Source organism: Anoplopoma fimbria, chromosome 17 (genome assembly GCF_027596085.1).
Source record: "Anoplopoma fimbria isolate UVic2021 breed Golden Eagle Sablefish chromosome 17, Afim_UVic_2022, whole genome shotgun sequence".
NCBI classification, from domain to species: Eukaryota; Metazoa; Chordata; class Actinopteri; order Perciformes; family Anoplopomatidae; genus Anoplopoma; species Anoplopoma fimbria.
Window position 1 is genome coordinate 14,240,878 of NC_072465.1, and position 15,132 is coordinate 14,256,009.

The 15,132-nt window shown below is 39.6% G+C and overlaps 1 protein-coding gene across 2 annotated transcripts; it reads left to right on the top strand.

Moving 5' to 3' along the window:
- Positions 1-1,171: 1,171 nt before the first annotated feature.
- Positions 1,172-9,897, top strand: crbn (cereblon). 2 transcript variants are annotated; one of them, XM_054616960.1, is made up of 11 exons: positions 1,172-1,316; positions 1,603-1,718; positions 1,901-2,103; positions 2,499-2,651; positions 4,789-4,951; positions 5,540-5,602; positions 5,717-5,801; positions 5,926-6,041; positions 7,026-7,090; positions 8,640-8,771; positions 9,683-9,897. In XM_054616960.1, exons 1-11 carry the CDS (start codon positions 1,244-1,246, stop codon positions 9,864-9,866), a joined length of 1,353 nt encoding a protein of 450 aa, XP_054472935.1. In that variant the 5' UTR covers positions 1,172-1,243; the 3' UTR covers positions 9,867-9,897. The 2 variants fall into 2 exon arrangements, with proteins under 2 accessions (XP_054472935.1, XP_054472936.1); XM_054616961.1 differs by having other exon boundaries at positions 2,502-2,651.
- The last annotated feature ends 5,235 nt before the right edge of the window (positions 9,898-15,132 follow it).

Consider the following 15,132-nt stretch of genomic DNA (forward strand, 5'->3'; position numbering starts at 1 on the left):
TGACAATGTTACGCCTCTTAATTAATGTGACTGTTGGCATATTTCACGTCACGTGCCTCCTATGACTTGGTCTTTACTGTATTGATTGCACCATGTGCTCATTTACCTCCGCCCAAGTTTGAATCGCATCATGTTTATGAAGCTAAGATAATCCTTTATTATCTCAGTGGGGAATTACAGCAGCATAGGGTAAAGTGCACACAAGAGACATTAAGATAAGATAAAAATGAAATGTAAAAAAAAAAAAAAAAAAAAAAAACAAGCTCTAAACGGAGCTGTATACAGGTAATGTAAAATGACTCAAAGTGATAAGTGGTGTCTACAGACCGTAAAGGATATTTTAAAAAATGACTTAATTCTAAAATTAGAGACAAAATATTATTCGCTTGTGAAAACCCTCAATGCTAAAATGTGTCACGTAACACCTAGATTTTGATTCCAATGTGCTGGAGTCCTGAGGGGCTGCATATGCATTCTGCACAAGTCATTGCAATAAAGGGTCATAAATATAATTTTTTCCCCGTCCAAGGACTATTAATGAATAACTCATTTTTCTGTTGTAGCACGGGACACCAACAGCATACATGTGTTACACACGTGTATAAATTCGCAGTATATACAATTGTGTCGCGTTTGTGTTAAAAATAAAATGCCAGTTGGTAGTGCAACTCAAGCAGAACGGCCTCCAATCTGCAAAGTAACTGTAGCTGTGGCTAACTTAAATCTGTCATATAAAAGAATTGGAATAAACAGAACAATACTTGCCTCTGCAGATGGAAATACTCAACGAAAAGTACAAGTATCTCGAAATTGTACCAGTGCTTAAAGATGAATGTGTTTATAGTTACTTTACACTTAATGGATTCGGTAATCATAACGTGTCTCAGTGAGAGCAGATATTTTCTCATAAACAGGGACATGGGTGCCAATTGGAGCTTGAAATGGTCGAGTATTGCAAATTTGTACCATGTAAATTAAATAAATGATATTCCATGTATTAGACAAACACACACTCAAGTCGTAATCAGACAGGGAGGGTGTGAGAGTGACTGTAGTACCACAACAATTCAATTCAATTCAATTATAGAGATGCTAAAATGGGATCATGACAGAACGTTTATTTCGCATAATTGAGCCTAGTTTCGAGTCACGTGACACGTCGCCAGAGGGCGCACGTGATCAGTCTGGACGCTGCACACTGAAGACGCCGTAGAAGAAGAGTTCGCATTGTAAACACAAGGATATGGCTGACGAGAGGGGTGGAGGTGAGGACAACGTTCACGACAACATGGGGAACCAGTTACAGATCTTACCAGGTAACTGTTAGGTTCACCGGACGAGTGGTCGAGCTGCTCGGCGGTTCAACAGAGCAGCGGGTCTCTGTTCGCCCTGCTAACAGCTAGCTCACATTTGTTCACAGCAGGCCACTGACAGGCATCACATCCCGGCTGACACATTTCAATGAGCCCCTGCTGTCACTTCATCTTTTACCATCAGAGTGACTCGTTAGGATGATACAGCTGCAGCTCTTGTTTAGTGAGAAGATGTTAAAAGAGCTAACCCGCCTTACTGTGATCCTCTATGATTGCTGTGCCATAACAGACAACGAGGAAGAGGAGGAGGAGGAAGACGACATGGAGACTGAAGACCGAGACAATGAGGATGCAGAGAAGCCCACTGCCATCAACTTTGACCCCAGTCTTCCCACATCACATTCTGTGAGTGACTCCACCGGTGCTTTCTTTCTCCACATGTTCACCTCCCCAGTGTTTTGTAAAACCAGTCACAGAGCTGTAAAGTTAGTTTGTTGCAGCTGTTGTTGTGTTGACTCTGTTGTTGTGTTGACTCTGTTGTTGTGTTGACCCTGTTGTTGTGTTGACTCTGACCCCTGTGGTGGCAGTACCTGGGCTCAGACATGGAGGAGTTTCACGGCCGTACAGTCCACGATGACGACAGCTGTCAGACCATCCCTGTGCTGCCACACACAGCTGTGATGCTGGTGCCGGGTCAGACGCTGCCTCTGCAGCTCTTCAGGCCCCAGGAGGTCAGCATGATGCGGAGCGTCATCCAGAAAGACCGCACCTTTGCTGTGCTTGCACACAGGTGAGAAGCGTCGCAAAAGACTGCAGACATCAGTTAAGGGTTTACTAGTCAGGACTACTTTTGAATATGAAAACTGTTGTGTAATGTTTTATTATGAGACACTTGAAGAGCTTTTTAACGTCTGAGATAAAAATCCTTATGATATTATGAGGATTATCTGACACGGTGCATGCTATTTGAAAGATCTGGGCATCCACCAGGCTTGTTTCGAGGTCCTAAAAAAAAAAATCCATTAATTTGCTTGATGGAAAATATGATCCTGTGTTTTTTCTGGGTTTTTACCATTGTTTTTGTATGTCAGTCCCCCAGCCGTGTAGAAGTACAACTTTAAATCAGGGCATACCCTTTAGAATTGTTTTGGATTTTAATTTGAATGTTTTTATTGTCTGTTTCAGCAGTGATGCAGGTGAGTCGGAGGCAGAGTTTGGGACAACAGCTGAAATCTACGCATACCGAGAAGAGCAGGAATATGGCATTGAAACTGTCAAAGTGAAAGCTGTAGGCAGGCAGAGATTCAAGGTCCATGAGATAAGAACTCAAGCAGACGGGTAAGTTTAATTGCCTCATAAACAAAAGGTTAGGGCAAGATGCTTTTGCACGTTTCAATGAGAGCTGCGGTCGATGAATAAAGACATAAACATCGTGTCGTGGTCCTCACATGGAGTGAGCCTGTGGTTGTCTGTAGGAACACTGACAGTTATAATCGTAATCATCTTGGCAGGAACTGATTCAAACAGGAATACAAGCTGAATATTATTACTCTCTTATTTCGAGTACAAGCACAACAAATTGAAAATATCAGATTTTCTTAGTCAGTATAAACAATGAACTCAAATTTTGTAGTGTCAGTTTATCATACGTGATAAGTATTTACTCAAAGAAGAGGACATAATGGAAAATACTGGGAAATGGTCAAATGTCTTTAAAAATGATTGAAATGTTATTCCATCATTCTCCTATTTTCTAATGTACTACTAGGATATCTATCAGATCTCCCCAAAACGCATAGCATTGCCATCTGAAAGGGCTTAGTATTGTTCATATTAACCTTTTATATTATAGTTTATGGACTTAAGTATTTTGAACATTCTGTTACGTTGCTGAAACGCAGTGAACATTAGTCATGTCACATGTTAGCACATGCAGGTTGAATGACATGAGTGGTCTAAAAACTCTGAATTATGCAAGTTACATAACCCTCAAATATAAATATAACTCACTGGTGGCTGGTAACTGTGGTAGATTTTATTATTATGTTATTCTACGATCAACGTGTCATAATTTCTAAGCATGTAAGAGATTACTTCGGAGATAAATTATAGCACATATATGTTTTAAATCCCACATTCACAGAGGAAAATTTCACTGTATGACGAGATCCCCGTCAAACCAATTGGATCATCACTCTAAATGTCCTGGAAAATTATCTCTAAAAAAGTGTGGCCTGTGTATTAGTGTTTTTCCAGCCATTCCTTGCAGCCTGTTTTTTTGGTTTGTTTTCAAATGACTCAAGTGGTGTTCTCATAGTTCACAGCTAGAGGGCAGACTAACTATTCAGAGTGATCTTCAAAATGATTGTATTAGTGGAGTTGCCACTGTAAATGTACAATGTCAGGTTCTTGTACAAGATGTTTTAGCTGTGACTTTTTCTTTAAAGACGAGTTCCTTGTGGTTGTGCTGTAGTTTTTAGGCTTCACGCTCTGGAGAGGGTCTAGTTTATTTATAATCATCTGTGTGGGTCACGAGAAAATGCAAAGCCCTGTTCTTTGCTCCTCCTCTCGTTGGAGCGCACAGTAAAGGACAGAAGCATCTATGGAGAAACACTGCCTTTTAAACTGTTGTGGTGGTGCTGTAGATCATGTCTACTTGCATCCTCCACTGTTCAGGAAGTCATTGAAGTTTACTGTCCATAAAACTGGGTCTTCATACAGACGTATTTCCCTCTTTCTTTAGTTGCTGTTGTGTAACGCACATAAATTGGTTGCCATAATCCTGTTAACCTTTTGTTGTACTGTAAGTGACCCCAGCAAGCATAGAATTGAATCTATTGCCAACTTAAATCAAATATACTGTTGTGCCCTCGGAGGATATATGTACTGAATATTTATACAGCGTATTTTGATTCTTTTAATACACTTCTCTTGCTTTTGGATTTTTGGATCGCTAAATATGCTGCAGAAACAAATTTTGGGAAATTCAGTGCCACTGCCATCATATTAGGGCAGCAGTTGTGTGGATGTTCTTCCTGTTTGAGAATTAAATAGTTGAATATTAAACTCTGCATATTATCTTTTGGCAGGATTGAACTACATGCCATTTTAGGCGGTGTTCTGGTTCATGGTTACACCTGAAGGTGTTTTATTGCTCATGTGGTGTTGCTTAGTGAATGTGTGTTTGTCTGAGCTCCAGGGAGTTCACTGAGTGGATCTCGGGTGATTAAGGAACAGTTGGAGGAATATTTCTTACTGCTTACAGAGAAAATTCACAGACGGCACCTTTTTATGATCATCTCAGATTTACAAACATACTGTCACACACACCTAAAAGCATTCAACCAGTGTGTTTAATCTGTTATTCATCTTCAAGGTTTCACTCTCCTTCTGTTATTCTCGTTCACATTTTCTCCCTGCCTGACTTTTTTTTTCTTAGACCTATGTTATTGTCTCCCTTCGTTTGTCTCCTCAGGATCAGACAAGCCAAAGTACAGATCCTTCCTGAAAGAATCCTTCCAGATCCCCTCTCTGCCGTGCAGCTAACACCCCTCTCCAGGCTCCACATGCACCCCTCCTCCAAACCCCCGACTCAGAGCTGCAAACAGGCCTCACGCTGGTGGAATAACTACCAGCAGGTGAAACACACAAACACCGTACATATGTGCAGCTATAATATTCAACAGCTTTTGCTCTTAATTACCAAGAATCACGTTATTGTCCATTACAAGGAAACGAAAGTTTTGAAGACAGAATAAGCCAAAAACTCCTGTTATAGCGATTAGTGCTATTATTGATTTTCTCAATTACATGATCAATTGATTGGACTATAAAACATCAGAAAATAGTGAAAATGTCCATCCTTGATACCCGGAGTCCAAAGTGAGTTTTTCAGCTTTTGATTGACCAAACATCGATTTAGTTTTAGCATTTTGCGTACATTTTCTGTTCTGGCACTGTCTCATAGATTTGTCTTGGGCTCTTTTCCCACAGTTGAAGCAAATCTTAATGTTACAACAAAGTATAATATTTAAGACAATAGTGTGCTTCCAAACATGGGACTTACAAGATGTTACGTTGTGCACAGGGACATTGGCGTATAAGAGTATGAAGTTTCTGTGTCCACATACTTTCGGTATGTCGGTAATCACAATGTGAGAAGTTAAGAACTAGGTACATTGTATGAAGATTAAATTAGTTAATGATGCGTCTGTTTTTCATCACAGAGGAAGTTTAGCTGTGCCAGTCTGACGCCATGGCCACCCTGGGTCTACGGACTCTACGACTCTGTGAGTACTGCAGACAGTTTTCACTACTTGGACTTTCTTCCATACTTTATACAAACATCTCAAAGGAATGAATATAAACCAGGTTTTCTCTGCCCACTGTGCCTCCCCTCACAGGAGCTGCTCATGAACAGAGTGAAGAAACAGCTCCATGAATGGGACGAGAATTTAAAGGATGACTCCCTCCCTAAGAACGCCGTAGGTCAGCTTCTGTTCAGTGTGTTACAGACGGATGGCAGACACATCCACACATGAGCACATGCGTCTCTTTGTTTGTGTCTCTTCCTTTCATCCCTCTCTTCTCCTTTCTGTCTGGTTTCCGTCAGACTTCTCCTACAGAGTGGCGGCCTGTTTGCCCATAGACGACGCTCTGCGGCTTCAGCTGCTGAAGATCGGCAGTGCCATCCAGAGACTTCGCTGTGAGCTGGACATCATGGACCGGGTAAGGAACGGTCGACGCTGACCCCCTCATTCCTGCCCGACCACCTCAGCCTGTCCCCTCTGTCCCTGCAGACATCATGTGATAAGATCTGGTGTTCCTGCTGGTGTCGTTCTGCACACGCTGTGTCTGTTTTTCCCCCTGATGTTCTGGAGCTGTCAGGGGCTGTAGCTGCGATATCTCAGTCCAAAGTAAACTGTTTAGAAATAACTGAGTGCAAGCAAACACAGTTTAATTGTATTGCTCTAACTTTTGATTTGAACAGATCCGTAGTAAACATGCAGTATAGATTAGCCGTGCGTCACATTTCACCTGTAAGAGGCATTTCTTTTTGGTGGAATATTTACTAACAAAACAGCAACATAGCAGTGAATGGTTATTGATGGATATTTAGGCTTAATGTTAGTTTTGCTTTTATAAATTTCTAAATCTAAACACCCGATTGTGAATTCCAACTTTGAGGGTTTTGGTCTCATGTCGTTTAAATGTGGTTCTTCTTGGTGCGCTATGTTGGAATTTACCTTTTTGACAACTAACATCATAAGCTTTAATTGATCATCTTATTATGCATAATGTGCAAAATTGGCAAAAATGACAAATAATCCTGGGTGAGGAAGGCCCATGTCACTCTAACCTTATCACCAGACATTAAGCTGTTCAGACACACAAACACACACAAGCGCTTAGTACTCCTGTATTACCAGAAACTGTAAAGCGGCTTCCGGATCTGTAAAGTGCTTTTGTGATGTGCCCGATTATTTATCTGTTCTTTCCCTCCTGTCTGATTTAGGATAATTATCCTTCTTAATGGAGCGAGTATCGCTGGTCGCACGCTGCTGACCTAAACTCATGTCATCCAGCTACTTACTCTTGTGGAAGCATAAAGGATGGGGTCGATTATTATAGCCAAAACAATAAGAGCACGTTGCGTTGAGAACATCTGATATGTAGAGATAGTTTTAACACTTTATTATCTCCTCTCCTCAGTGCACATCACTGTGCTGTAAGCAGTGCCAGGACACAGAAATCACCACAAAAAACGAGATCTTCAGGTGAGGACACAGTACTTTTACATGTTGTAACTCGGTTATTACAAATGCTTTTCAGCACTGTGTTTATACAAATTATCAGAGATGATTCATCACTGTGAATATTACATGTGATGTTGCACTTTGTTCACCTGACTGAAAATGTCTGAGCAGTATAAATAGCTTTAAGATTTTTTAACACCTAGAGACACAAATATCTGTCTTTGAAGAGGTTTTTTATTGAGATGCACTGGTAGATTGGCCACCTGTTGAAAGCAGACGGTTGTCAGCTGAGACTGACCGGCCAATCTGTCTCACAAATGTTTTACGTTGCGCACACAGTGGGACAAACGGTAACTTCATGCTGTCTGTGTGGAAGTTCTTCAGTGAGACATAATGCTTAGCTGCAAATCTAAAATAATCTGTGTAGGAAAACCCCAAAAACAACTGGAACAACAGTTTTATTATGAACATTGGACTTTCAATCGTCCATAAGAGAAAACATGCTAAATGTTTGTCTTTGCTGTCAATTATAGTTCTTAGAAAGCGAGAAAATTGCTCCTACTTTTACCCTTAATGCTATTAACATGTTAACAGGTTGCATTTGCATTTATTTAACTGAAAAACAGAAATGTTAAATGTTAGGCTGCATTTACTTTTCATAGAAAAAAAACAAGTGCTTCCCTGCAGCAGTTGTGGTTAATGTACAAAAACACATTAAAACGTGGTGGTACAAAACTGCTCCCATCATAATCTTTTTTTATTTTTTGTCATTTTGTATTAACCTCCAACCTCCAATTATTAACACGTCAACAAGTCAACGTTGATTTGAGTGTCTGTGCGGAAATTGCATAAGGTCTGCGGTTACATGGTGAACATACTGTAAGTGGCCCTGCTCTGTTCCTGCACACTCACAATTCTAATGCACACACACACACACACACACACACACACACACACACACACACACACACACACACACACACACACACACTCACACACTGTTATGTAATGTAATTTCTATAACTGTCTTTGATGTGTGACAGTTAATGTGTTTATCCAAGAGTCAAACACAGAACCACTAATGAAACTGTCCAGACCTTCACTCTACTTTTATAAGAAAAGTGCATTAGCTGTTTTGTCTGAGGACATCCAGATAATCTGAGAGAATGAATGATTATGTTCTTAATTTTTATTCCTGAAATTAGACTCTTCCTCTGACAAACAACTACTTAAATATGTATCAATTTAGAACCCGAACATTAAGTGGAGGAAGGAAATTGCTACTCGAGTAACTAACTCAAAATGTCTCTTTGTGTGATTTTATTGTCTGCGAGGACCTGTGGGGTTAAATAATTATCTTATAGAACTTGAAGTTGAAAACAACATTTTCCATCCTCTAGTCTTAGCTTTGTAGTTTCTGTGTTGTATTTCTCTAATTACTACACACCGACCACACTGGACTCATTTCAAGCCACTGATAAAAAGTACGTTCTGATTTTTGGCTGAACCATAAACTGAAGTCATATTTACTGCTGATAACGTATTCCTCCTGCCTGTCCTCTCCCTGCAGCTTGTCTCTGTATGGACCCATGGCTGCATACGTAAACCCTCATGGTTATGTCCATGAAACCCTGACTGTCTACAAAGCCAACAACCTCAACCTTGTCGGCAGGCCGTCCACACTGCACAGCTGGTTTCCAGGGTGACTGACTTGCTATATTGCATTTAGCTCTCACTCCTCCCTCGGACTATTAACTGATATGACACCTAATGCACACAGTGATTAGACTGACTCTGAACCCTCATTGTGCCTTTCAGTGCTTTCATTAATGCATCTTTATAAATGTGACCCATTGCACCGAGAGTCATGCTTTAATACCATATTTGCTCTAACTGTATTGTGATGCTGTCCAGTGCCTTGAATTAGAAACCTTTGGCCTTTCTGTGTGGCATCATAATCAATATTACCATTTTTTTATTATTTTTATCAGTGGGGCATCTCTTGTTAGTGATCTGAGGTCATTTTTATGACGCCAGCTTTTTGTAGAGAGCAGCAAGAGCGTGATACCTCCCAGAGGCTCTCTGCATCAATCAAATCTCCTCTAATAAAACACATACTACATCCATAACAGCAATCTGAGAAGATACTGTGAATTTGTGCCACTGGTATAGACTATTAGATATTCACGATTAAAGGATTAAACTGAACTAAATTCACGTGTGCGAATTTAGTGTAATTAGTAAGCTATGAGAGGCTGTGAAATCATGGTACACTGTGCCTTTAGTGGCTTATTACATCTATAAAATACCATCACAAAGTATTTGTAACAAATTTTGTATAAATAATTTTATTTAATTGTTCCATAATCAATTATAATGTAAAACTGTATACTGCTCTTCATCACTAGCTAGATTACTTCTGAATGACACATACAGTAAGTACCAGTATTAGCTGTTTGTAACGGGTGGCATTTTAATAGCAAATATAAAATAAATTAGAGACCATCCTGTAATGGGATCACTTGTGGATAAAACTTTCAAACGGATGTTTTTATATCTTAAAACATGTCTGAAGGGGATCTTTAATAAAATGTCCTCCTCTTTTGCCCTCAGGTACGCCTGGACAATCGCTCAGTGCCGAACCTGCGGATCTCACATGGGTTGGAAGTTCACAGCCACCAAGAAGGACTTGACTCCACCTCGTTTCTGGGGTCTGACTCGTTCAGCTATGCTCCCCCGTATCCCCCCTGGCGAGGGGGAGGAGGGGAGGGAGGGCTCTCGCCTTTTCTGCCTGTGATTTTTGGACCATCACTTAGTGTAAAAAAAGAAAAAGCCTGGATCTTCATGCGCTCTCCGGCTGCAATTACATTAAGTGATCGATGCGTCTCACACTGCTGTCACCCTTGGAAGCAAATCCATCATATTATTGGTCAGAAGGCCTTAAAATGGCACTCTAAGAGCAAATTAGAACAGGGGGTAGGAGGAAGTGATTGTTCTCAAAGGTCCTTGATATTACGACATAGTGCGTTGTGAGAAAGAAATGGAGAATAACAGATCGTTGTAGCATCCCAGCATGCAGCTGGCTGATCTGCACCCCTGTCCAGCTGATTCCTTGGTAGCTCCCTTCGACTCCTTTCCTCTGTATGATGGAGAGTTTGACTGCATGCAGGTGAGATAGAGATATATTGGTGGGCACCTACTTTAATCTGTTGTTAAACCAATCAGAAAATATAAATTCACTTAGCATTCAGATCCTTTTGTGGGTTTCTCAGAAATGTTTTCTGATGTCAGCTGCTGTAGGTCTTTAGAGGGAATGAAAGTGCAATTGTATGTGTAGATCTGTCTCTATAGGGAATATTTTGAATCTTGGAATTACATTTAATGTATTTTTGTATGCAGGAAGATCAGAAAGTAATTTAACCTACTCATCCATGTGTGCTTTTTATTATCACACCAGTTTTTTAATGCAATAAACAAAAAACTGAGGTGACAATAACGGCAATGTGTAAAATACTTGATATAATCGCTGTCTGTTTTGTATTCAACCAAGGCTCTTTGTTCTGTTAGATAATGTGGTTCATGAAACAAGAAAGTGAAAACTAGAGATGTTTTCTTGGCGCCTAATGGAGGACAGTTTTTTTTTTCTTCAAATGTTAAAGTTAAGAGAAGAGCATTTACCCGTCTTCATTTAGTTTGTTGATGTTGTTAGGCATGTTGAAATGGTGTGCCTACGCCCCAGCTCAGTGTCTTTTGATCAGTTTGATGAATCAGTGAGCCACAGACGTGAATGAAAGATTGTAAATGAAGAAAATGATGAAGAGATTAGGATTTAATATAAAAAAATGTTTGTTTTTTTAGTTTGCAGTGTCTCAGTTTTCAGGACTTCTAGCGATTTTATTGCAGGGTGCTGTCTCACGTTTGTATAAATGTTGCTGTAAATAAGAGGCAGATAAAGCACTTGTTGTGTAACATACCTGGTGTTCTACTGTTTGTAGAATCTGACTCTTATTTCATGTTCTCTTCATGTCAGACAATTGCTCGGATATAATCCTATCATCAGTAAGCAAAGTCATTGATCGCAATAAGAAACTAAAGAGGGAAAGTTAAATTATTTTATAGACATCGAAGCATCCTTTTTTACTCAACGCATTCTTCTATGTTAATACTTGCCACCCGCATTACCCACAATGCAATTCGACTGCTGGCAATTTGTTCAGAGATTCTGGTGTGTTATTCCAGTGGTAGTAATATTGGTATTATTTTTTTAAGCTATATTCACATTTTAAATCTTCTTTATAGTTATATGTAGGCTCTTCAACAGTTTCATATCACATTGTTTCATAAATGTTTTTTCTTACTACATATACAATCTAAAATCCTGTGGTAAGCCTCTTTTGACTATATTCTTATCAATATTCTCTTTCATATCGCTGATTCAGTGTTCACCAAGTTGTCAGGCTTTCATGCACCTCCAACAATAAAATGGATGCTAAACAGAAGAAATCATTGGCCTGGTTCCAAAGATGGCTTTTGCCTGTTTCTTTCTTAACATTCAGTTTACCACAGAGAACAAAAAGATATGCAGTAATCCTGTGTGGCAGTTTACTGATTTACATGATCCAGAAGGACTCTCAAAGCAGGAGGTACATAAAGACGCATCAATGTGACCGAGAGAGTGTGTGTGTGTGTGTGTGTGTGTGTGTGTGTGTGTGTGTGTGTGTGTGTGTGTGTGTGTGTGTGTGTGTGTGTGTGTGTGTGTGTGTGTGTGTGTGTGTGTGTGTGTGTGTGTGTGTGTGTGTGTGTGTGTGTGTGTGTGTGTGTGTGTGTGTGTGTGCGCATCTGCGTCTACAGATAAATGGATATGTGCCTTCACTTTATTAGTGTGAATATAATGAGTTAGCAGATGTGAGGATAATCTTTATTCTAGCACAGTGAGAGTCTAATGAGTGATGTTGAACATGTGAGGGTCCCTCAGAGGAACATTATAGTAATGATGTTGACAAGGTTTGGGACTTTCAACATGTGAATTCTCATGATTTGATATTGAAAATACTCCCTATTTGTTTCGTGGCTTGATCAGTTGTGTGTCTCTGCTTCTCTCTAGTAAAGTTTCTTGCTTTATGTCTTTTTGCTGTCTTTTTGCTGCTTAACCGTACTCCCTGAAAGCTGTTTGTTTAGTCTCTTATTCTAATCTTTCATTATCTTTTCAATTCATGTTCAGTGTAAAAATGAAATCCATCATAATTTCACAGAACCACGGAGAACGTCATGAAATTGAACTTTTTTTTAAATCTGTTGACCAGAAAAGTCCTAGAAAAGCAGCAAATATTCACAGATGGAACCAGTCGAAGTTTGGGATTTTTGCTTGAAAAATGACAATCGGTTATCACAATGATATATTATTTAAATATGTTTTGGGTATTTAGACTTTCGAATTAACAGAACGAGTACAAATACAATATCTCTCCATCTTAATGCAATTATTTACCTCCTGAGCTAGAGTAAGTAACACTTCAAATCTTGCACCTGTTTTGTTAAGTTTTCCTCCAGGAACTGCAAATATGTAAAGTGTTTTTCTTAAGAGGACACGGAACAAGTTAAAATGAGTGAAAAGGAAGTGTTCGTACTTTACTTCCTTACACTTCTCAAGTGGAACATCAAGATGCTTGACTTGATTAACAGGAGGACATCTAGTCCTCTACAATGTTGCTGCAACTGTCATAGATCGCTGTTATAGATTTACAAGGATGTTGGCAGAGAAACTAAATGATGGGTAATGTAGTTTGTTGCTCTCCAACAGCAGGATACTGGTCAAAGCCCAAACCTCTGCCTGCTGAAGTGTCCTCAAGCAACTCTGATTCTTTTCCGGTAACCAATCTGAGGGCTAAAAGCTACCGAGGGCTCTGACTTTGCCTGCAGTGCGAGAAAAACAAAAGGATTCCTCGCCAGCAGGAAGGTACAAAAAGTCCTCAACTACAACAGCACTACATGTTGTTACAGTATGTCGCTCATTATTTGGACATTTTCTTAATAATAACCATAAAGTTGCAAAGTTATTTTAGGAAACAAATCTTAAGCGACAACTTAAAAAGGTAACAGATAACCTAAATGACATCGCTATCGAACACAATGAGATTACAAAACTGCTGGATTCAGTAGAGTCAAAGCTGATTGCAACCAGCTGAAGGTCCTGAAGGTCAATGTACTAAATCACATAAACATTCTCAGGTGAATGCTGTGGCTGCCTTAGTGACGCGGAGAGAACCCAGTCCACAGGTTATAGTTATAATATCAACAAGGCAACAGACACTAATGACCTGCTGTCAGTCTGGGTATAACTATAGGGTCAAACAAACATGGAGCTATCAACCAGGAGACTGAAGATTGAAACTGCTGTTCAAGTCCCAAAGTTATGTTGAGTTATTTTGAACTTACATGTGCTTATGCTTACGGTTTATTTAGTTTAGGTGCGTATTTCTAGAGTGTTTTTTTGGAGGCCTAAACTTAAGCTAGGTGTTTTTGTTTGTGAACGTGGCCTTCACTCACCTGGGTGTAGTTGAAAATAAATGGGCCACATTCCCTGCATGTGTATCATCTGTGCATGTGTGACATTTTTCAGGCGGTGTCAGCCTTGTGGCATGCTGCTGCTTCCATATAACCCCCTGTTGACCAGCACATAAACCATTACAACACATTTTCACACCAATGCGTCAAATTACGCAGCTCGGTCAGTGGCATTACGCTTCAGAATATGACGCTGTCCCGACGCCTTTAGCGTTAGTTAGGTGTCAGTGACAGCGGGTCAATCTCAGCTCGTTACCTGCATTGCGTCTTTTCCAAATAAACTTCCGTCTTCACAGGATGTTGGGTTAAGGCAACGAACCACTTAGTTGTGTTTGGTAAAACAGCGTTGTTGTATAACTACAGCACGTGCATCATTAGACTAACAAAACTCATGTTTGCTATATACCAGGTTTAATAATAGCTCATATCGGTGCATTACATTACTATCGACTGTAAATGTAAGAATTAATATAAATGCTTCCGATACAAATTATCAACAGGTGAAACTTCATTTTACTAAATAGTCTTTAATATATATTATTATGATCATCATTCTTACTTTGTCATAAATGGACTGAAAATATGTTCATACACAAGTAAAAACAGCTGAGAGAACATAACTTTATTCCACTCTGGCCTCAGTTGGATGTAGCAAATATCCAAACATAGTCACTCAGTTTGTGATTTTAAAACAGTACAATACACCAAAGAAACTTTTATAGAAGTGACAAGTGCAGTTCAAAGTATTTCAATACAGTAACGTTAAAATAGCTTCTTTTTTTGTAATTAAATGCGTTTGATTTAAACAAAGTGTATTTCTTCTTCATGAAAACAGTTTTTCTAGCATTTACTCTTTGCAATTGCTTTCTCTTTTGGAAAATAAAGCTATAGATACAATATATTTGATCCCTTAAAATATCTGAACTATATTTAAGGGACTGTGGTATAATGTGATATTGTTACTGGCAATTTGCTGAAATTCAATAAAATACATTTTTTTCCCAGAAGCAAAATAACAATGCGACTGGATTATTGGATTCCTCTTTACCCCTGCATTGTATGTAATCCAATCATTGAATCTGTCTAAGGGCAAAGTGTTCCTGAAGTCTAAATCCATCTTGTATGATATGTGAGGATATTTTTTTTAATGTCACATCAAAACTGACAATGCAATGACCTATCTTTAAAGAGTCCATGTCGATTTTCCCAGAAGGGCGCTGGCTCTACAGTCCAAGTGCTTTTGTCACCCTTCAACATCCAACATCTGGAGCGCAGTCCTCACTCATGGCCACCCATAGAAGGTTTGCTTTTAGTGAATACTTCCATGACGCCTACCATTTTTGTTTTTATATGTCACAGATCCCGACAGGTACAGTATTTCTTATCTCCATGTCTCCTTTCCAGACAAAACAGTCGTTCAAACTCAGAGAGATCTCGGAGGCAGCCCGGCGAGGCGCTTCAACAAGGTGTTCCCGTTTCCAGATTGAACCTCGTTGCTC

Coding starts and splice junctions, on each gene's coding strand:
- crbn (XM_054616960.1), top strand. CDS start 1,244: ATGGCTGACGAGAGGGGTGGAGGTGAGGACAACGTTCACGACAACATG. Junction 1,719..1,900: donor GTCTTCCCACATCACATTCT/GTGAGTGACTCC, acceptor CTGTGGTGGCAG/TACCTGGGCTCAGACATGGA. Junction 7,091..8,639: donor ACAAAAAACGAGATCTTCAG/GTGAGGACACAG, acceptor CTCTCCCTGCAG/CTTGTCTCTGTATGGACCCA.